This window comes from Dendrobates tinctorius, unplaced genomic scaffold, assembly GCF_039654945.1.
Source record: "Dendrobates tinctorius isolate UK_male_01 unplaced genomic scaffold, ASM3965494v1 ptg000396l, whole genome shotgun sequence".
Lineage (NCBI taxonomy): Eukaryota > Metazoa > Chordata > Amphibia > Anura > Dendrobatidae > Dendrobates > Dendrobates tinctorius.
In genome coordinates, this window is record NW_027362062.1 from 2,961,791 (window position 1) to 2,984,007 (window position 22,217).

Below are 22,217 nucleotides of genomic sequence, written 5' to 3' on the forward strand. Positions count from 1 at the left end.
AGCACTGCTACATCTCTGTGCCAAACACTGCACCTTCTTACTAACCCTTTATCTACACTGCCCTGGGACTACAGCCCTGCCTGTGGAGGGCTACAACATCATAGCTGCACTACACCATCAGTCCCAGAGGATCTGCCTGCAGCGTCGGCTTAACACCTCCCTTGCCGAACACCACAGGTGGCGTCACAAATCATTCATCTATAAACTTTATTCCCAACTCAATCCCTTTTACATGGGCGCCCAGGGCCACGGACCGGGTCACCGCTGCTGTGACATTCCCTTCTGAGAGACCGGCACGGTACCGAGTACCCCACAGCCCTGGGAGGGCGACCCGACCCAAAGGGATCAGACATGTTGGGTTTCAACATACTGATCCTATATACTGAAGGAAGATAATCTGCTGTCATAGATATCTGGAGAACTTGCTCTTAGATCAATGTGTTTGACATTTTACACCTTATAGTAAATTGTCATCATATACAAACCTCCATGCTGGAATTAAAGGCTCGGTTCACTTTTGTCTTTAGATTAACAACTTGTCCCACACTGGAAATAAGAGAAAAGGAATAATAAATGAAAACATAGAAAAATGGGTCTTCATATGACAGCCTTGATTGCACGTTCCTATTATTTATAAAAGTGTTCAGACCATAGAGGCAAGATACTTCGCTTACATCCAATGAGGGTCTTTTTGAAAATTCATCTTTCTTGGGGGCTCATAAGAAGCCTCAAGGCCTATTCATCTTAGCTCAGATATATCAAAACTCTTTTCTACTTTGGTTTACTGTTTGACTTGAACATATTTTTCGAGAAAGCCGAAGACACTCTTAGCACCCAAGCATGCTCAGAAAACACCTCATCCAGCACGTTCACTCATCACTAATCCTTATACATTTATGTGCCAGTACCTAATTGTATGTTCGAAATAGATGTCGTCCATGGAGGCAGTGACACACGGGCAACCTGCATGTCTCTCGGCTGTAAGGGATTAAAAAGATGATCAGTCAAGTTCTAACATGCCAACTCATTTCAGCATTGATGAAAATATTCTTGTAATGTACAGGATACATGCATATACACACATACAACACATTATTAAAAGTATTAGGCTGGGATCACATCATGTTTGAACCCACTTTCAAAGCTCCTTCAGGGGCTTCTAAGCCCTGGAAAACGGGATTCAGACAGAACCATTCTCTATAATGTGAGTCACTTTTGTTTGGCCTGGACTTCATGCTGACAAGGTACGTCTTTTTATATGGACATAAAAGCATAGTAAACCTCGTAAGTAGAGGGACGCTGCCGTAATGAAGGCCAGACGGAGCACAAAGCGACTCGGTCTGCCATATTATAGCGAATGGCTTTGTCAGGAGTTCCGTCCAAGTGCCATTTTCCAGGGCTCCAGATAAAAAAAAACCCTGACAGTCTCGAACGTGGGTTCAAATATGTCATGAACTCAGTCATATGAGACAATGCAGGATTTATCACCTTTCTCAAACCATACCAGCATTCTTGCCCAAGAGTCCTGGCAAGGTCAAATATTGACCCAATTTTTCAGATAGAATCCAGGCAAGTTTGGAGTGAAACTTGGTAAAAAAAGGGCTCTGGTTTTACGTGGACTCCCTCCAATAACTGATGCCTGGTATGAAGGTCTTCCCAGGAGGGACCGGAGGCAGAACTGAAATGTCTCCTATAGCCCAATGGTCAGGTTGTCAAATAGGGAGTGTGAAGCAGTGTTTCCTAACCAAAGTTCTTGAGCCCTATGGGGGTTCCTTCAAAAACTCTATTCTCATCTATTGTACTGTAATTTGCTGCATAATTCACACCAAAACCCCATAGAAAATCTGTAACATCCAGAATTCAGTATTACCCTCCCCGACAGGCTTCTTTGAATTAGGTGGAGACTTTTTTTTTTAGAAATTCTTTTGCAACACAACATTATGCACATATAACCAGCGCTCAAATAGAAGCTCACAAGACATTTGCGCGCTCTCCATCACCTGACAAGCAGGCGGCTGTGTCTATCCATTTCAGCAGCTGTCCGGTGCTGAGTTGACCGCGGTGGTTGGCGTGACATGGGAGCACCATCTGACTCATGCGCACCTCTGTGAGGTTTCGGACCTCTCCATTGCTACTCGCCATGGTCAGATCTTACAACTGTGACCTGCAAACAATAATTCAATACTTTGTGTTCTTTAAAAATGTCATTGATTTCCGTAGAGCTATTGTCCACATTAGAAATTCAAATAAGTGCTCAGTCTGGGTGTTAGGTACATTTGCTCCACCTAGGGCTGCCAAATGCTAATTAAACGAGGCCCTGTGTTTTTAGGAATACCAACACGTATGACAATACCAGCAAAGAGGATGGGATTTTTGGATACCAGTAATAAATCTGTAGCATGTCAAGGTTTTTTTTCATAGCAGGTTTTTACCCTGGGCAATTTAGAGGGTGAAATTTGAGTCAAATCCAAATCTGAACCTATGACAAATCTGCAAGTCATGTGGATTTGAATGTGAATTCCATGCGGATCTGCAGCTAAGAATTTTGAAGTGTGAATATACCCATATCCAACTTGTTGCAGAGATAAAAAAAAATAATAAAAAAAAAAAAGTGTGAATACTCCTACACCAAATAATGTGTGCCAGTGCTCTCCACGGAAAACAAAGAAAACAGCGCACGGAGAGTAAACATTACAGTATGAGCGAGGCCTAAACTGAGTTAAGCAAAAAAAAAAAAAAAATAAAAAAATTTGCAGGACCCTGCCTAGTGGCCACATCATAAGTCTATGGCGGCCATATCAGAAACCTGCAAACCTCCTCTGATTAGTAGGCGTGATTATCACAATGATGATTTCGCATTGGGCCTACTAAACGAAAGAAGAGCTGGAGACACCAACAGTTAGGCTATGTGCACACGTTACAAATTACCTTGCAGATTTTTCTGTGCGGATTTTGCTAAATCCGCAGGTAAAATGACCTGCGCTTTACCTGTGGATTTAGTGTGGATTTCTATAATGGAGCAGGTGGAAAACTGCTGCGGAATCTGCACAAAGAATGGACATGCTGCGGATTTAAAACCGTAGCTAATACACGCGGAAAAATCTGCAGCATGTGCACTGCGTTTTTCAATTTCCATTGACTATAAATGTACTGTACAACGCAGCGGAAACTGCTGCGGATCCGCAGGGCCAAATCCGCTACGGATCCGCAGCAGAATCCGCAACGTGTGCACATACCTTTAGGACAGTGGTGGGGAACCTCAGGCCCCAGGGCCATTTACGGCCCTCGATGACCATTAATCCGGCCCCCGGGCAGATTCTCAGGGACCACAGTACTTTGGCAGGGAGTTATATTTTGATTGCCACCAGCTCATTAATTTCTTCTTCCTCAGTGAGCACACACATGCAGTGTCCACTGCTGAACACTGAAGGGCATGCAATGAAAGATTACGTCCTGACACCAGTGCCAGAGTCAGGATGTATTTTGTGGGCGGAGTTTGTACGGCCCCCGAAGGATGGTATAAATATCCAAATGGCTCTTGGCAGAAAAAAAGATTCCCCACCCCTGCTTTAGGAGGTAGTTTGTGGAGCTTTCCCTGGGCATGTGTGCACACTTTGCAGATTCTGCTGCAGATCTGCATTAGTTTCTGCTGCGTTGTGCAGTAACTTTATAGTCAATGGAAATTGAAAAACGCAGTGCACACGCTGCAGATTTTTCCGTGCGGATTAGCTGCGGTTTTAAATCCGCAGCATGTCAATTCTTTGTGCAGATTCCGCAGCGGTTTTACACCTGCTCCATTATAGAAATCCGCACTAAATCCCACAGGATTTAGTCCGGTCACTTCTTTTAACCTGCTTTGTGTTTTTACAAGTGTTTAAAAAAACACTCAAAAGACTGAACATATGAACAGCGAGTCGTTTTTGCATTGCAGCGCATATGTTCATTCTTAGGCCGGGATCACACATGCGAGGAATACGGCCGAGTCTCGCATGGTAATACCCAGCACTGCCGCCGGCACTCAGGAGTGGAGCGTGCGGCTGCATAGAAATAAATGGAGCCGCACGCTCTGCTCCCGTGTGCTGACAGCAGTGCCGGGTATTACCATGCGAGACTCGGCCTTATTCATTTAGTCTATTTCGCACTTTTTTTCAGGTGGATTATGGAGTGTCCCTGCCTGAAAAAGACGACGTGTGCACATACCCTTAAATAGGCACTGTCAAAAGACGCTTAGGGAAAAACTCTTCCAAAATTCCTCCGGTGTATTTCCTGGAATTGGTTCCGCTTGAAAAACTCATTAATTTGGAACGTCTAAAAAAAACAAAAACAAAAAAAACAACAAAGTGTGAACATAGCATCAAAACAGAGGAAACAAACACAGCAATATTGTAAGCATATTCTGACTAACTTTGCATCTCTACTATACCGCTCATATGAATACTGTATAAAAAGAGAACATATAGTAAAAGTAAGAGAGCGGTATACCGGAGGAAGGCACAGAAGATATACACAGCTGAGAGAAGTGACATAACACACTGGACAAGTTACAAAGTTTCATCGCTGAGAGATAGTGCGAGGGTTAACGATAGAGCAGAAGTGTATACAGAAAAATAAGAGACTTTCCTATGATATGAGCCAGTGTCCCTCCACCTGCCGCCTGTCCCCAGACCAAGGCATTGGGAACTGTGTCCCTCCCCATATTTTTACTATGCCAAGACTTCCTCAATCCAGCAGAACAGGCGTGGAGCAAGCCTTAAACTGGCAGAACCCGGCTGCAACAGAAATACAATTGAGTTGTATGCATTTCGCATGTGCTTGGCTGAAATAAGTTGCAATCCATGATGCGTCGAGTTCCCAGTACCTAGACCGGTACAAGGCGATGTTTATTTTATGCAAAAATTACAATATTATATTACATCAGGGCTAAAATATAACAACTAAAACACAACTATAACTCCTTCTCAGTGCTACAGTGAATTAATGATTTTGCTCGGTATTTCCGCAGAGAAAAAATAATGCCGTTTACTGTATAAAAAAATAGATAAGAGGATTGTCTTTTGCTTTAGAGGAGCTTTAGGTTTGCAGACATTGCCCCTTTAATTCATAGTTTGCATGTGGAAGGCAAAGTCTGCCTATGATGAGAGGGATTCTGGGAAGGGCGCTCTTTTTAGCACTGTGTTGGGTCAATGGGCTCAGATGGGGAGCTGCAGGGGATAAGTAGTTTTCGCAAAGTTCTTTGTAATTTGGAACTTTGATAGAACTTACGTTGTTTGTTATAAGCCTGAGGTTACTAAAGGGCAAAACTGAGCATTCACAAAAGAGTTGTTTCTACCCTGTGCTAGACTTCCTGATAAACATGACAATTTGCTTTCGCAGCCTTTTGCTGGAAATGACTAATCCGGGTCTGCACGCTCGGCTCTGTATACACGTCCACTTTAGGCCTCTTTCACACATCCGTTTTGCGCCGTCAGGCGAGATCCGGCTTTTTTTTGTAAAACCAGATCCGGCGAAATGCAATGCCGGATCCGGGTTTTCCCCATTGACTTGTATTAGCGCTGGATCGCGCCGCATGACATTGCGGTTCGTCCGTTTTTTGCCAGATCCGGCTATTTGTTTCATTCCGGCGTCTGGAAAAATCGGCTACTGTAACGGTTTTAGTCTCCGGCGAAAAAGCCGAAAGCGCCGGATCCAACGCTTCCGGCTTTTTGCCACAATGAAAGTCTATGGGCGCCGGAATGCCCCGGATCCAGAAAAAGACAGATCCAGCCACCGGATCCGTTTTTTTTAAGTCTGCACATGCTCAGATCCAATTGGCCAGCCCCCAGGAAACAGATATAACCTGCTAGATGGATCTGGCAGAAAAACGGATCCGTTTCTACAGTTCTCCAAAATTTACGCCGGATCCGTTTTTTCTAAAAATAGCCGGATCCTGCCTGATGGCAAAAAACTGATGTGTGAAAGTAGCCTACGGGACAGACGAGCGGAATAAGTGGTCCGATATGTCTGTAATGAAAACAGAAGGTCCCTTATAGGGTCCGTATTTTAGAAAGAAAAAAAAAGGTCCGGCATGCAGAACTTTTTTTTCCTGTTCTAACAAACGGACCCCATAATAATCAATAGGGCCCCTCTGCTTTTATTTGCATAACTGATACAGCGTCGGACCCCTCATTCCGGACATGTGAACAAAGAATCTACAGAGGTCATTGTGCAATTCCTTTTTTTTTTTATTTTATAAAGTTGTTGTTGCTGTTAGGTCCCATTTTCTGTTATGATTTATATGATTGATTCAAACCCCTCTTTTTTTAAACAAACAATGGCGCTGATTGGCTGCAAAAATAAAACACTTAAACTAAGTGACCTGTAACTTTGTTCACGCATTGATTTTCTTGCATCTGAAAAATATCATGATTTTCATGCCCGCTTTGTGACTTTTTTTTACATTTTTGCATATAGAGAAACCTATGAAAAAGCATGTTGTGTTTCAACAAAACAATTAGGCCGGAGTCACACTGGCGAGGAATACGGGTGCGTGAGAGGCGCAAAAAGCACGCATTAGACACAGACCAATGATTCTCTATGGGGTCACTCGCACCAGCCGTATATTTCTCCTCCGTATCCTCCGCTCCGTGCCACTCGCAGCATGCTGCGATTGTCAGCATACTATGCCCGTAGTACGCCAATGCAAGTCTATGGGTGCGCAAAAAATACGGATTGCACACGGAGCACACGTGTGACTTGCGAGAAATACGCACCCGGTGTCTTTTAGCAAAGCCGGCAATTCAGTGCTCTATACAGTAAACTCACACTGACAGTTTTAATAAAGAAACGAAAGAATAGATATATACACATAGAATACATATATATATATATATATATAAATATATATGCATTCTATGTGTCTAAATCTATTCTTTCATTTCTTTATTAAAACTGTCATAGGGCTCCATTATATGTCCATTTTGCAAGCCTGCGAGAAAATCTCTCCATACGGATGCCATACGGATTACATACGGATGCTTACATGCGCAAAATACGCGACCACACCTTGATTACGGATGACATACGGAGCACTATTTAGGGGTCTGTCATCCGTATTACGCATGTAAAATACTGACCGTATTTTGCGCAGGTTAGTGTGACTCCAGCCTTAAAGGGAACCTGTCAGCTTCCTCAGACCCCAAACATGTCTCTATTGATCCTATCTACTTCCTAACAAGACCCTTGCTGTGGATTATAGATTTTTGAATCTCCATAAAATCAATTTTGTAACTGGTCTTGTAACTTGCTAATTACTGGGTAACAAGTTGAGGGGGCGTTTTTGTTCCCAGATTAATCTTCCCTCTAATCATGTTTTCACCCCCCCCCCCGGGCATGAGTTACATGATTGGCATGAGCGGAGTCACTGCTGGCTCTTTGCAAAGCTGTCCTCCCTGGTAATGCGCATTGAAGCCGGCTGTACTGTCCCCGGCATCATTGGCGCATGCCCAAGGAGGCAGGACTCACCTAGCCATCACTCTTGGCAAATCTCGTGGCTGGCTTGTGGCATTTGCAAATCATGTTGCTCCCACCCACAGGGGATGTGATTAGTGGGACGATTAGTCCAGGGGAAAACAATGCCCTTTGGGATGCATTGAGAGAATGCTGCCATTCCGCCTAAAGGGCCTGTCACACTAAGCAATATCGCTATAACATCACTGTTTTTTGTGACGCAGCAGCGATATTACTAGCGATATCGCTATGTCTGATATTTATCTCCGACCGGCTCCCCCGCTGATTGCGCGAGAACGGCCTGGGCCGTTTCTCGTCGGCCGCTTCCTGCTGGGTTTCCTGTGGCGCCGACGAGCGACGCGTGGCCGCAGGCGGGAGGACGTCAGGATCGCCTCATCTGACAGGTAAGTAGCGACCCCCGACCGCTGCGATGTCGCTGGTGAGATCTGCCTGTGTGGCAGCTCACTAGCGACCACTTAGCGATGCACCAGCGATCCTGACCGTGTCATATCGCTGGTCGGGATCGCTGGTGCATCGCTAAGTGTGACAGTACCTTAATCCAATAGTAGGGGCCTGACTAATAGGCTGAGAATCAGACACTGTGCATTACCTGCATGTGAACAGTGCCCTATACAGGCCTTTATTGTGCAAATGTATACTAAGCAGTCACCCCCTCCATGAATGGGTAGGTGGCGAGTGGCGGTCTATTTAGTATTTTGCAACATCTTTGCTATATGGCTTGGCTGAGTCCTGTAGCGCATTTGTTCCAAGACCAGGGCAGGTAAGCGGTGCTGGCTTTTTTTTCTTCTGTATTTTTGAATTTTTGGAGGATTTTAGTCCTCTTTTGTGGCTTTGATATAGTTTATGAAAACAATGCCCCCATGACTTGTCGCCCACTAATTAGCATATCGCAAACCTAATTATAAAAACTGATGTCATGGAAAATCAAAAATATACGAGCCCCAAAAAAGGACTTGTTAGGGAGTACAAGTACATACAATTTTTGGGGGGCCTAGGGAAGCCGTCAAGTTCTCTTCAAGAACTGAAAAATCCTCCAAGCATGTAAAAAAGCCCACACCATTTCGTATTTTCCGAAGGATGTTAACATCTTGCTACATTGGGGTCTTTTTCCCCCAAAAAAAATTGCAAAAAAAAAAAAGTGGCCATTTTTTAATCTTTTAACGGAGAGTTGAATGTGCTAATCCGCGAGTGGCGCCTTGACGTATCGATCAAGCCTCATTCAGGTGTTCATTTTGTGTTTTATCCGCCTATTTCATAGACAGATCACATTCCCATTGTAGTCTATGGGACTCTTTACATTTCCATGTTGTTGTTTTTTGTTTTTTTTTGTGAAATAAAAAATGGAATTGTTTCAGTTTTTTTGATCCAAGTCACGGATCAAACTCGCCCGTTAAAATCAATAAGTCTGTGTAAAAAGAAGCAAAATAAAAACAGACGGCGCACATATGTTATCTGTGCGTCATCCCAATACTGTGTGTTTTTTATATTTTAATGGGCAGAAGAAAAAGTTGGGGAAAAAAATGATGAGTTTTCAACCACGATAAAAAAAAAAAATAAAAAAAATAAGCAACGCCAAGGGCATTGTATTAACAAACCATAAAAAGGTATTCATTTGTATCTGAATCTGTCCTGATCTGGCTGTACATCACTTCAATGACACTCTTAGAAGCACCCTTGACCAACTAGCTCCCCTCACCCTCAGAACCTCCAAACACAGAGTGAAACAGCCCTGGCTCACATCGCAAACCCGATTTCTCCAGCGATGCTCTAGGTGTGCTGAACGCTTATGGAGGAAAACACGCACACCAGAAGACTTCATACACTTCAAATTTATGTTAAGGACATATAACTCTGCCCTTCACCTCGCCAAACAGACCTACTTCACCACCCTGATCTCCTCACTATCCAACAATCCCAAGAAACTTTTTGACACCTTTCACTCCTCAGGCCAAAAGCACAAGCCCCTATCACAGACATTTGCGCTGATGACCTTGCCTCCCACTTTATAGAGAAAATAGACAATATCCGTCAGGAAATCCGCTCCCAATCACCAAATTCAGTGACTCCCATCCCTCCCTGCATTCCCCCTGGCTCACTCTCCACATTCGATCCCATCACAGAAGAAGAAGTCTCCAGGCTCCTCTTCTCTTCTCGTCCGACTACATGCACAACCGACCCCATTCCCTCACATCTCCTCCAGTCTCTCTCTCCAGTCGTCACAACTCACCTAACTACAATCTTTAATCTCTCCCTCTCCTCTGGCATTTTCCCCTCCTCCTTCAAACACTCTATCATTACTCCATTACTATGGCACCATGCGTCTATTTTTTTACATCTGTGTGCAATCCATGTGACACAGAGTGTCCATTTTTACATTTGAATGACATCTGTTTGGCACAGAGTGCCTGTTTTTTACATCTATATCCTATCCATGTGGCACCGTGTGTCCATTTTTTACATCTACAGTTAGGTCCATATATATTTGGACAGAGACACCATTTTTCTAATTTTGGTTCTAGACATTACCACAAGGAATTTTAAACAAAACAATTCAGATGCAGTTGAAGTTCAGACTTTCAGCTTCCATTTTTTACATTCCAATGATATCTGTGTGGCACCGAGTGCCTGTTTTTTTACACCATATGGCACTGTGTCTGTTTTTTTTTAAACATCCCTGTACCAACCATATGATACCGTGTATCTGTTTTTACATCCGTATGACATCTAGTCCTATACATCAACAATTAAAAAATACCCTATTTTTAACAGACCCCATATGTCTCTATAATACACTCATATTACCCTTACATGTGCATTTTTTACAAAAAGTAAAAATAATCCAGAAAATTGCATTCTATGGGAGGAAAATGTCACAAACTGCCTAAAAACGCTATGTATAGAACTTTGCAGTTTTGAGAGAAAGTGATGGATACAAACAATGTCTGGGCGCAGTTTTTCTTTTGCAGCAAAATGGCACTTAAAATGCTGCATATTTTTCAAAAACTCTGTGCGTGATTCGTTTGTGGAAAATCTTCACAGTTTACAGTACCAGCATGGAGCATGACATTTTAAGAAATTTTCTGGACATGCTTGCTGTGAAAAGTATCCACAGAGTAAATTTACCAGCAGAGCAGATCCGATATCTGCAGCATGTCAATTTACCTCTTGGATGCCACTGCGTATTTTATCCTTTGAAATGCAACGGGTGAAGTGTGCGGCTCATCCGACACTTTTTTTGCAGTGCTAATTGTGACTGTGAATATTACTGGTGGATTATGTAATGCCTGCTGCAGCGCAGTAGCACACAACCTCCATCAGGGGGTACGGGTAAAGGAAAATAGGTACAATCGCAGTGAAACCACAGAGCAGCAGGCAGGAGCCATTAGGTGGCGGAAGAGTAGTCAGAAAAGCCGGGTCAGCAACAGAGAGGGAAAGAAGTACCAGAGGTCACAGCAATACACGTGGTCAGAAACAAGCCAAAGAAGTCAGAGCCGGTCGGGAGCAGGAAAGCCAGAGACTGAAGACAGTCAAACAGGTCAGAGGACAAGCCGAGTCAAATGCCAAGAGGTCACAACACAGAGAGCAAGTACTACAACGAGCAAAGTCACAGGGGAAAACAGGAACGGGACCTAGGTAAACGGGCAGAGGACAAATCATGTCATAACAGGGTCAGCTGCTCAAGCCAGAGACAGGAACTATAACTGACGCTGCTTGCAGGTAACAGCAGACATCCCAAAACGAGGCAGGGAAGATTAACCCCGCATGACCATCCCGGGGAGAGAATAATCAGAAAGAAACTCCGGACTGAATCATGACAGATTAGGTTTGCTGCGGAGATGCTAAATGGGAACATACTCTGAAGAAGTTGTTACATCAATCTAGTCATAGTAAGCAAGTCTGTGACAGGCAGATTTATATATCTCTATCCTGACAAATTGCAGTCGATTGACTTGATGACTTCCGTAAAACCACATCATTTTGCTTAGTGAAAAGCCAACTAATGATCCAGAATTCAGGTGAAAACAAAAAACACCCAACTTTTAAGGGGTGTTAGTGTTTACAAGGATAGTAAAAAGGCAAAAACTTGATTCCAGTTCACCCAGTTGCTCTATGCTCATCCACCTGCGGCTCAGACACTGGCCTCTCCCTGGCCTCACATCAAGGATAATAGAAAAAATTGGAGTCCGGCTCAACAGGAGTGGATTTTTCTTTTCTTTTTATCTTTCAAAAGAAGAAGTAGTAAGCAGGCTCCTTGCATCTTCTCGCCCAACCACTTGCACCAGTGACCCATTTCCGTTACATCTCCTCCAGTCCCTTTCCCCTGCTGTCACCCTTCACCTAACTAAAATATTTAACCTCTCTCTCTCTTCTGGTATCTTTCCCTCCTTATTTAAGTATGCCATCATACATCCACTACTTAAAAAACCATCCCTCGACCAAAACTGTACCGCTAACTATAGACCTGTCTCTAATCTTCCCTTCATCTCTAAACTCCTGGAACGCCTGGTCCACTCCCGTCTTATCCGCTATCTCTTTGATAACTCTCTTCTCGACCCTCTCCAATCCGGTTTCCGCTCTTTACACTCTACTGAAACTGCCCTCACTAAAGTCTCTAATGATCTACTAACAGCTAAATCAAATGGTCATTACTCCATGCTAATTCTCTTGGATCTCTCTGCAGCATTCGACACTGTGGATCATCAGCTCCTCCTCACTATGCTCCGTTCCATTGGCCTCATGGACACCGTTCTCTCCTGGTTCTCCTCCTATCTCTCTGACCGCTCCTTTACTGTATTTTTTGCCGGTTCCTCCTCCTCTCACCTTCCCCTTACTGTGGGGGTTCCTCAAGGATCGGTTCTAGGCCCCCTCCGCTTCTCCTTGTACACTGCCCCTATTGGTCAAACAATCAGTAGATTTGGTTTCCAGTACCATCTCTATGCTGACGACACCCAATTATACACTTCTTCTCCTGACATCACGACAGCCTTTCTAGAAAACACCGGCGATTGTCTAAACGCTGTGTCTAACATCATGTCCTCACTATATCTGAAACTGAACCTGTCAAAGACTGAACTCCTGGTGTTTCCTCCCGCTACTAATGTACCTATACCCGACATTGCCATTTCTGTGTGTGGTTCCACTATTACTCCCCAGCAACAGGCCCGCTGTCTTGGGGTCATACTTGATTCCGAGCTTTCCTTTGCCCCCCACATTCGATCACTGGCTCGCTCTTGTCATCTGCACCTCAAAAACATTTCTAGAATTCAACCTTTTCTTACTTTTGACTCTGCAAAAACTCTTACTGTTTCTCTTATTCATTCTCGTCTCGACTATTGTAACTCTCTTCTAATCGGTCTCCCTCTTACCAAACTCTCCCCTCTCCAATCTGTCTTGAATGCCGCAGCCAGGATCATATTCCTCACCAATCGTTACAGCGATGCCTCTACCTTGTGCCAGTCATTACACTGGCTACCCATCCACTCCAGAATTCAGTATAAACTTATTACCCTCACCCACAAAGCCCTCCATGGCTCAGCACCACCCTACATCTCCTCCCTTGTTTCAGTCTACCACTCTACCGGCGCCCTCCGTTCTGCTGATAACCTGAGGTTAGCATCCTCGATAATCAGAACCTCCCACTCCCGTCTCCAAGACTTTACACGTGCTGCGCCAATTCTTTGGAATGCACTTCCCAGGTCAATATGATTAGTCCCCAATCCCCACAATTTTAAGCATGCCCTGAAAACGCATTTATTCAGACTGGCCTATCGCCTCAACACATTAACCTAATCTATCCCTGTGTGGCACAGCCAAAAGTTTTACCATAACCAGGTTCCCCGTATCATGCTCCCACATGCTTTATGCATGTTAAGGGCTGGCGGAACACACCAAATAATAAGATGGTGTTTAGGTGCGTTCGCAGCCCGGGGTCCACCGTGCAGAGGTGTTAACTGCTGCTCGGTAATGGCGGACGCGATATGGCGGTGAAATAACGGCACACACGGGGTTAACCTCACCCAAGGTGTACCGAGGCGAACTCTTATGACTTAGAGCCGCACTACCGCAAATAATAGATGCCGTAGCCTGTTTTCGCTCACAGAGCTCGGCAGAGTAAGCGCTAGCGTAACGTCACAGAACTCAGCCCTTAGACAGCAGGACTGAAGTCCCTCTAGACCGCTAGCGCCCGGCACCGCGACTGCGATACCAACAGGGATCAAATAAATGGCGTGTGCAAGTGTGCAGACGGCCGGTATGCACTGTGGCCTACAGGCTAGCCACTAGCAGGCGCTGACTCAGTCTCTAAACCCTAACAACAGACGTATCAAAGGGTAGGGGTTTCATAATGAGTCAGACACCAGATACATGCATCCATCATCATACACACCAAACTATTTGAGTCTATCTTAGCGCATGGCCGAGCGGCCATGCGAACCTTTTATAGCCTCAGGCGTCCGTGATCCTCCTTGCTTCTCGGATGGGCCAATCCGAACACGAGCAGGACCTGAGCACATGACCTTTGATCTCCAATGGGAGATCACTCCACAGGCATGCTCAGTGGCCCGACATGAGGACTTAGTCCCTGGAGGATCTTGCTGCTGAGCAGCATGCATTGCCAAAGCTGAACCAGGGGTGGCAGCAGCAAGCAAACCCACGGAGCTGGTCTGGACAGAGCGCCGGGACCGACGAGTTTGCTGAGCAAGCTCCTCTGCGGCTGGGGAGGCATGGGAGACCGTCGGAGGCAAGGCTCGGGATTCCCGCTGTGCAGCGCCGGAAATCCGACGCCTAACACTACGCCCCCTCCTCTCTGAGCCTCGCTCCGCTCAAACTCTGCAATGAGAAGAGGGGCGTGGATATTCTTCCCAGGTCCGGGCCTCTGGACCATGACTCTTCCAATCCACCAAGTAAAACTTTTTGCCCCGCATCACCTTGCATCCTACGATGGCATTGACCTCAAACTCGTCAGACGACAGATCTGATGTTCTGGCAGCTGGCTCAGAAAACCGGGACATGTGAACTGGCTTGAGGAGAGACACATGAAACGTGTCCGAGATAGCCAAGTGTGGTGGAAGGGCTAGACGGTAGACCACAGGATTAATCTGCTCGAGGACCTTGAAAGGACCGATGTAGCGTGGTGCGAACTTAGCGGATTCCACCTGCAGCCTGATGTTACGGGCAGAGAGCCACACTAAGTCGCCAGGGGCAAAGGTCAGAGCAGGGCGCCGGCGGGTATCAGCGGAGGACCTCATTCTCTCCTTGGAGACCCGGATAGCATCCTGCGTGCGGTCCCAAATGTCACGTGCTTCCACCGCCCAGTCTGCCACCCTAGAGTCGGTGGATGACACGGGCATGGGCACGGGGACGCGCGGATGCTGACCGTAATTTAAGAGAAATGGGGTCTGACCGGTGGAATCGGCTACCGCGTTGTTCAAGGCGAACTCCGCCCACGGCAGTAATGATGCCCAATCATCCTGCCTAGCCGAGACAAAATGTCGCAGATATGTCACCAGGGTCTGGTTGGCTCTCTCCACCAACCCATTTGTCTCAGGATGATAGGCCGAAGAGAGATTTAGCTCAATGCTGAGCAGAGAACAGAGCTCTCTCCAGAACCGAGAAGCAAACTGGGGACCCCGGTCGCTGACAATCTTATCCGGCATGCCGTGTAGGCGGAAAACATGTTTAATGAACAATGCTGCTAGGCCTCGTGCCGACGGTAGCCGAGAGAGTGGTACTAGGTGCACCATCTTGGAGAAATGATCGGTGATCACCCAGATGACGGTGCTGCCACTGGACTTGGGCAGACCCACCACAAAGTCCATACCAACCATCTCCCAGGGCCTGTCCGCAACCGGCAGAGGATAGAGTAACCCAGCGGGCCGCTGCCGAGAGGGCCGATTCTGGACGCAAGAGACGCACGCCTGAATATAGTCCTTGACGTCATGGGCCATATGCGGCCACCAGTACGTCCTCGCCAGTAGTTCAGTGGTCCGTTTGATCCCGAAATGACCTCCCACTCTGGACGAATGAGCCCACGAGAGGACCTCCGGTCGCAGATGGACAGCGACAAAAGTCTTGCCCGGAGGTACAGACTCAAGAGCAACCGGAGCCACGGTCCTCAGGCTCTCCGATGGGACTATCAGTCGAGGCTCCTCCTCCTCCTCTGATGACACCACAGAGAGAGAAAGAGCATCGGCTCGGACGTTCTTCTCCCCGGAGAGAAAATGTAGTGTGAAATGGAACCGGGAGAAGAACAAGGACCATCTGGCCTGACGAGAATTCAGCCGCTGAGCCGTCTGCAAATAGACCAAATTTTTGTGATCGGTGAACACCTGGAAAGGATGGCGAGCCCCCTCCAGGAGATGTCTCCATTCTGAGAAGGCCAGCTTCATTGCTAGCAACTCCCTGTCCCCGATGGAATAATTCCTCTCCGCCGGTGTGAAGGTCTTGGAGAAGAAGAAGCATGGGTGCTTCCGACCTTGCGAGTCCTTCTGGAAAAGGACCGCCCCAGCACCGACGGAGGAGGCATCCACTTCTAGAATGAATGGCTTATCTACATCAGGGCGATGTAGAATGGGAGCGCTAGCAAAATGGGACTTAATGGAGGCGAAAGCCTTGGAGACAGTCTCCGACCACAGTTTGGGGTTCGCACCCTTCTTGGTGAGGGCTACCACGGGTGCAACCAAAGTTGAGAAATGGGGAATGAATTGGCGATAGTAATTTATGAACCCCATAAAGCGCTGCACCGCTTTGAGAGAATGGGGTTCCTGCCAATCCATCACCGCCTGTAGCTTGGCAGGATCCATGGCCAAACCCTGGGCTGAGATGATGTAACCCAGGAAAGGCAAGGACTCCTGCTCAAACACACATTTCTCCAATTTGGCATAGAGGGAGTTGGCCCGCAGGAGATCGAAAACTTTGCGAACATCTCTCCGGTGGGAGTCAATATCTGGAAAAAAAATAAGAATATCATCCAGATAGACTACTACCGAGGTGGCAAGCATATCCCGGAAGATATCGTTCACAAAATCTTGGAAGACGGCTGGGGCGTTACATAGCCCGAAGGGCATCACCAGATATTCATAGTGCCCATCTCTGGTGTTAAATGCCGTCTTCCATTCGTCCCCATCACGGATGCGAATCAGGTTATAGGCTCCCCGCAGATCAAGCTTAGTAAACACTCTCGCTCCCCATAGCCTATCAAATAGTTCCGATATCAGGGGCAGAGGATACTTGTTCTTAACGGTTATGGCGTTAAGTCCCCTGTAATCAATGCACTGACGTAATTCCCCATTCTTCTTTTGGACAAAGAAGAATCCCGCTCCCGCCGGGGACACCGACTTCCTAATGAATCCCCTTGCCAGATTCTCCCTGATATACTGCGACATGGCCTCTGTCTCTGGGAGAGATAGGGGGTATACTCGACCCCGGGGAGGCTCAGCGCCGGGCAAGAGGTCAATAGGACAGTCGTAAGGGCGGTGCGGCGGAAGGATCTCCGCCGCCTTCTTGGAGAAAACGTCTGCATACTGCCGATATGGCTTGGGAAGCGAGGAGAGATCTGCAGGAACCTCAGAAGTAGCGACCTGAATGCAGTCCCTCAGACACCTACCCTCGCAGGACTTACTCCAAGCGAGGATTTTCCCCGAGGACCAGTCTATGTGGGGAGAGTGGGCCCGTAACCAGGGAACTCCTAGGAGGACCTGGTCGATACCTTCTGGCATCACCAGGAGAGACAGCATCTCCTGATGAGACGAAGACAGTGAGAGTCTCAGTGGAGCCGTTTGGTGGGTGATTAGGGACGGGAGTGTCGCCCCATTCACCACCCTAATGGTGACTGGCTGAGGTAGCAAGACCAGAGGGACGGCGTGTTGTTGAGCGAAGGCAGATGACATAAAGTTGCCCTCCGCCCCAGAGTCCACGCAAACCTCCACCATCAGAGTGGAAGACTCAAAATCTAACGCCCCTTTAAACAGGAGCTTGGAGGAGAAATTAGCTGTGTCTAGTAGGCCCCCTCCGATAACCACTAGACGGGGGCGTTTCCCGGCCGCTGTGGGCACTGGTTAGCGTGGTGCCCAGTCTGCCGACAACGGAAGCAGACTGGGGGTACCCGCACGAACCGGGTCCTGGACCCTGTGCGGGACACCTCCATGGCCTCTGGAGGCTCAGGCGGTGGGCCGAGGGGTTCCAGCGGTCTGGCAAAATTTGGAGCCAACTTATAGCGTTGGCGGGACCTGGAGCGCTCCAACCCTCGCTCAGTGAAGCGAACGTCAATCCGGGTGGAGACTGTAATGAGCTCCTCTAGGGTGGTGGGCACCTCCCTGGTGGCCAGGGCGTCCTTGACATGATCAGCCAGGCCTCTCCAGAATATGGGTATGAGCACCTTATCTGGCCACTCCAGCTCAGAGGCCAGAGTTCTGAAGAGGATGGCATACTGGCTGACCAAAGACGAACCCTGGGTTAGCGCCAGCAACTGGAGTGCCGTATCATGTGTGACCTGAGGTCCCAGGAACACCTGTTTCAGAGCGACCAAAAAGTGGGTGGCACTCTGTACCAGGGGATCCCCACGCTCCCACAGTGGAGTGGCCCATTCCAAGGTCCTGCCCGACAGGAGGGAGATGATAAATCCCACCTTGGCCCGCTCAGAGGGAAATCGTGTAGCCAGCAGCTCTAGGTGAATGGAGCACTGACTCACGAAACCCCTACACGAAGCACTATCCCCTGAGAACTTCTCGGGCAGCGGGAGGCGGGACAAGGTCGGGGCAGGACTGACCGTGGAGACACGAGCGACAGCCTCTGTAGCTGCCTGAACGGCGACCGAGGTAACATCCGCAGCTGAGGTGGAACGCTCTAGCGCTGCCAACCTACCCTCCAGCTGCTGGATGTACCTATGCAGTCGTTGTTCATCCGCCATTATCGGCCAGACCCTGGCGCTAAGATAATGTTAAGGGCTGGCGGAACACACCAAATAATAAGATGGTGTTTAGGTGCGTTCGCAGCCCGGGGTCCACCGTGCAGAGGTGTTAACTGCTGCTCGGTAATGGCGGACGCGATATGGCGGTGAAATAACGGCACACACGGGGTTAATCTCACCCAAGGTGTACCGAGGCGAACTCTTATGACTTAGAGCCGCACTACCGCAAATAATAGATGCCGTAGCCTGTTTTCGCTCACAGAGCTCGGCAGAGTAAGCGCTAGCGTAACGTCACAGAACTCAGCCCTTAGACAGCAGGACTGAAGTCCCTCTAGACCGCTAGCGCCCGGCACCGCGACTGCGATACCAACAGGGATCAAATAAATGGCGTGTGCAAGTGTGCAGACGGCCGGTATGCACTGTGGCCTACAGGCTAGCCACTAGCAGGCGCTGACTCAGTCTCTAAACCCTAACAACAGACGTATCAAAGGGTAGGGGTTTCATAATGAGTCAGACACCAGATACATGCATCCATCATCATACACACCAAACTATTTGAGTCTATCTTAGCGCATGACCGAGCGGCCATGCGAACCTTTTATAGCAGCAGGCGTCCGTGATCCTCCTTGCTTCTCGGATGGGCCAATCCGAACACGAGCAGGACCTGAGCACATGACCTTTGATCTCCAATGGGAGATCACTCCACAGGCATGCTCAGTGGCCCGACATGAGGACTTAGTCCCTGGAGGATCTTGCTGCTGAGCAGCATGCATTGCCAAAGCTGAACCAGGGGTGGCAGCAGCAAGCAAACCCACGGAGCTGGTCTGGACAGAGCACCGGGACCGACGAGTTTGCTGAGCAAGCTCCGCTGGGGAGGAATGGGAGACCCTCGGAGGCAAGGCTCGGGATTCCCGCTGTGCAGCGCTGGAAATCCGACGCCTAACAATGCATCCATTAGCCATCTGTACTGTTACACACTTAACATTATGGCTGGTCCATATAATCAGGGCAACTGTTACCACCCACCTTCGTGTCTACCTCTTTCCTCAGACTGTAAGCTTGCGAGCAGGGCCCTCACTCCTCTTGGTATTTGTTATAATCGATGTGATTATTGTTATGCTGTAATGTCTATTGTCTGTACAAGTCCCCTCTGAAATGTAAAGTGCTGCGGAATATGTCGGCGCTATAGAAATAAAATGTATTATTATTATTATTATTATTAAAAGAAAACATAGTGCGTACAAAAGAAAATTTTCATGATCGACATGACCCAGTCGACGCGTTTCGACGGCACTGAGGCGTCTCATGACTCAATTTTTTTCTATTATAGTAAAAGGCGCCCCTGCAAATATTTGTGTTGCCAAAATATTTAATTTGTTGGATTTTTTTGGTGTGATAGTCAAGCTAGTCAATGAATTTCAAATACATATCATTAGCACACTCTAGAGGTAGAAATGGGTTACTGCAAAATAAGAGATTAAATGGATACTTGATAATGTGCTGTGCCATTACTCTTAACATTATGCCAATATTATGATATAACTGTGTGCACTATTTTTGTTGTAACATCACTGTGCACATTATTCCTCTACTGTGTGGAGTAGAATAGTATTTAAACATCTTCCAAGAACAACTTGTGCCAATACAGAATGCTGTAGATAAGCACCTGATGGCGGTGGCCGTAGCTCATAGGCCAAAAATGAGGTGATAGATTCCCTTTAAACATTGAATTTTTAGGTCCACAGCCATAAAACTCCCCAGATCTCAATCCCATTGAGGCCCTTTGGTCAATCCTCAAAAACTGGGTGGATAAACAAAAAATGCAAAAATAGTGATGAAGTCCTAGTAGTGATTAGGCAATATTTTGTTACCCCAGAAGCTGGTATCCAGTTGTCAGGATGAAATGTACAAGTTTGGAAATATAAGGGTCATCATTGAAAAATATCGAGTCTTTACACAAACTTGTATTTGTCTATAAAAGTGTAACAACTTAAAAATGCTTATAAATGTATTTCAGTAGCCGCAGAAACATAAAGGATCTAAGAACTCTGAACCCGCATCCAGTCTCAAAACTTTTGGCCACAACTGAGTCATGGCCAAAAGTTTAGAGAATGACACAAATATTAATTTTTACAAAGTCTACTGCTTCATTTTTTCTAATGGCAATTTGCATATACTCCAGAATGTTATAAACAGTGATCAGCTTAAAAGCAATTACTTGCAAAGTCAATATTTGCCTAGAAAATGAACTTTATCCCCCAAAACACATTTCAACATCATTGCAGCCCTGCCTTAAAAGGACCAGCTAACATCATTTCAGTGATTGCTCCATTAACACAGGTGTGGGTGTTGATGAGGACAGGGCTGGAGATCAATCTGTCATGATTAAGTAAGAATGACACCACTGGACACTTTAAAAGGAGGCTGGTGCTTGGCATCATTATTTCTCTTCTGTTAACCATGGTTATCTCTAAAGAAACACGTGCAGTCATCATTGCACTGCACAAAAATGGCCTAACAGGGAAGAGTATCGCAGCTAGAAAGATTGCACCTCAGTCAACAGTCTATCGCATCATCAAGAACTTCAAGGAGAGAGGTTCCCTTGTTGCCAAAAAGGCTCCAGGGCGCCCAAGAAAGACCAGCAAGCGCCAGGACCGTCTCTTAAAAGTGTTTCAGCTGCGGGATCAGCCACCAGCAGTGCAGAGCTTGCTCAGGAATGGCAGCAGGCAGGTGTGAGTGCATCTGCACGCACTGTGAGGCGGAGACTCTTGGAGCAAGGCCTGGTCTCAAGGAGGGCAGCAAAGAAGACACTTCTCTCCAGAAAAAAACATCATGGACAGACTGATATTCTGCAAGAGGTACAGGGAGTGGACTGCTGAGGACTGGGGTAAAGTCATTTTCTCTGATGAATCCCCTTTTCGATTGTTTGGGACATCTGGAAAACGGCTTATTCGGAGAAGACCAGGTGAGCGCTACCACCAGTCTTGTCTCATGCCAACTGTCAAGCATCCTGAAACCATTCATGTGTGGGGTGGCTTCTCAGCCAAGGGAATGGGCTCTCTCTCAGTCTTGCCTAAAATCACAGCCATGAATAAAGAATGGTACCAGAATGTCCTCCAAGAGCAACTTCTCCCAACCGTCCAAGAGCAGTTTGGCGATCAACAATGCCTTTTTCAACATGATGGAGCACCTTGCCATAAAGCAAAGGTGATAACTAAATGGCTCAGGGAACAAAACATAGAGATTTTGGGACCATGGCCTGGAAACTCCCCAGATCTTAATCCCATTGAGAACTTGTGGTCAATCATCAAGAGACGGGTGGACAAACAAAAACCTTCAAATTCAGACAAAATAAAAGCATTGATTTTGCAAGAATGGACTGCTATCAGTCAGGATTTGATCCAGAAGTTGATTGAGAGCATGCCAGGGAGAATTGCTGAGGTCCTGAAGAAGAAGGGTCAACACTGCAAATATTGACTTGCTGCATTAACTCATTCTAACTGTCAATATAACCTTTTGTTACTCATAATATGATTGCAATTATATTTCTGTATGTGATAAAAACATCTGACAAACACACATAAAAACCAGAGGGCAGCAGATCATGTGAAAATATAATATTTGTGTCATTCTCAAAACCTTTGGCCATGACTGTACTGTACTGTACTATATGGAACTAAGGGCTGATTCATCAAGAAGTTTACTCCGGTTATCTGATGTACAATTGCTTGAAATGTTACAAACTTTTTAAAACTTTGCAACTTTTGGCATTTTTTCCATGTTTTTTTTCCGATGGTGCCTCCAC

At 46.7% G+C, this 22,217-nt stretch overlaps 1 protein-coding gene across 3 annotated transcripts in view; it reads right to left on the reverse strand.

The window, feature by feature from the left end:
- The window catches only part of ACOT11 (acyl-CoA thioesterase 11), a 48,616-nt gene that overhangs the window by 17,985 nt on the left and 8,414 nt on the right, over nt 1–22,217 (reverse strand). The window contains exons 1-5 of one of the 3 annotated variants that reach the window (XM_073563700.1): nt 5,024–5,047; nt 4,201–4,308; nt 2,001–2,164; nt 909–978; nt 486–546 (exon numbers count right to left, since the gene is read on the reverse strand). In XM_073563700.1, the coding sequence (XP_073419801.1) occupies nt 486–546; nt 909–978; nt 2,001–2,142 (273 nt within the window). In that variant the 5' untranslated portion in view covers nt 2,143–2,164; nt 4,201–4,308; nt 5,024–5,047. Of the gene's footprint in view, nt 1–485; nt 547–908; nt 979–2,000; nt 2,165–3,236; nt 3,393–4,200; nt 4,309–5,023; nt 5,048–22,217 lie in introns of those variants that run through there. The other 2 variants (XM_073563699.1, XM_073563701.1) reach the window with 2 other exon arrangements.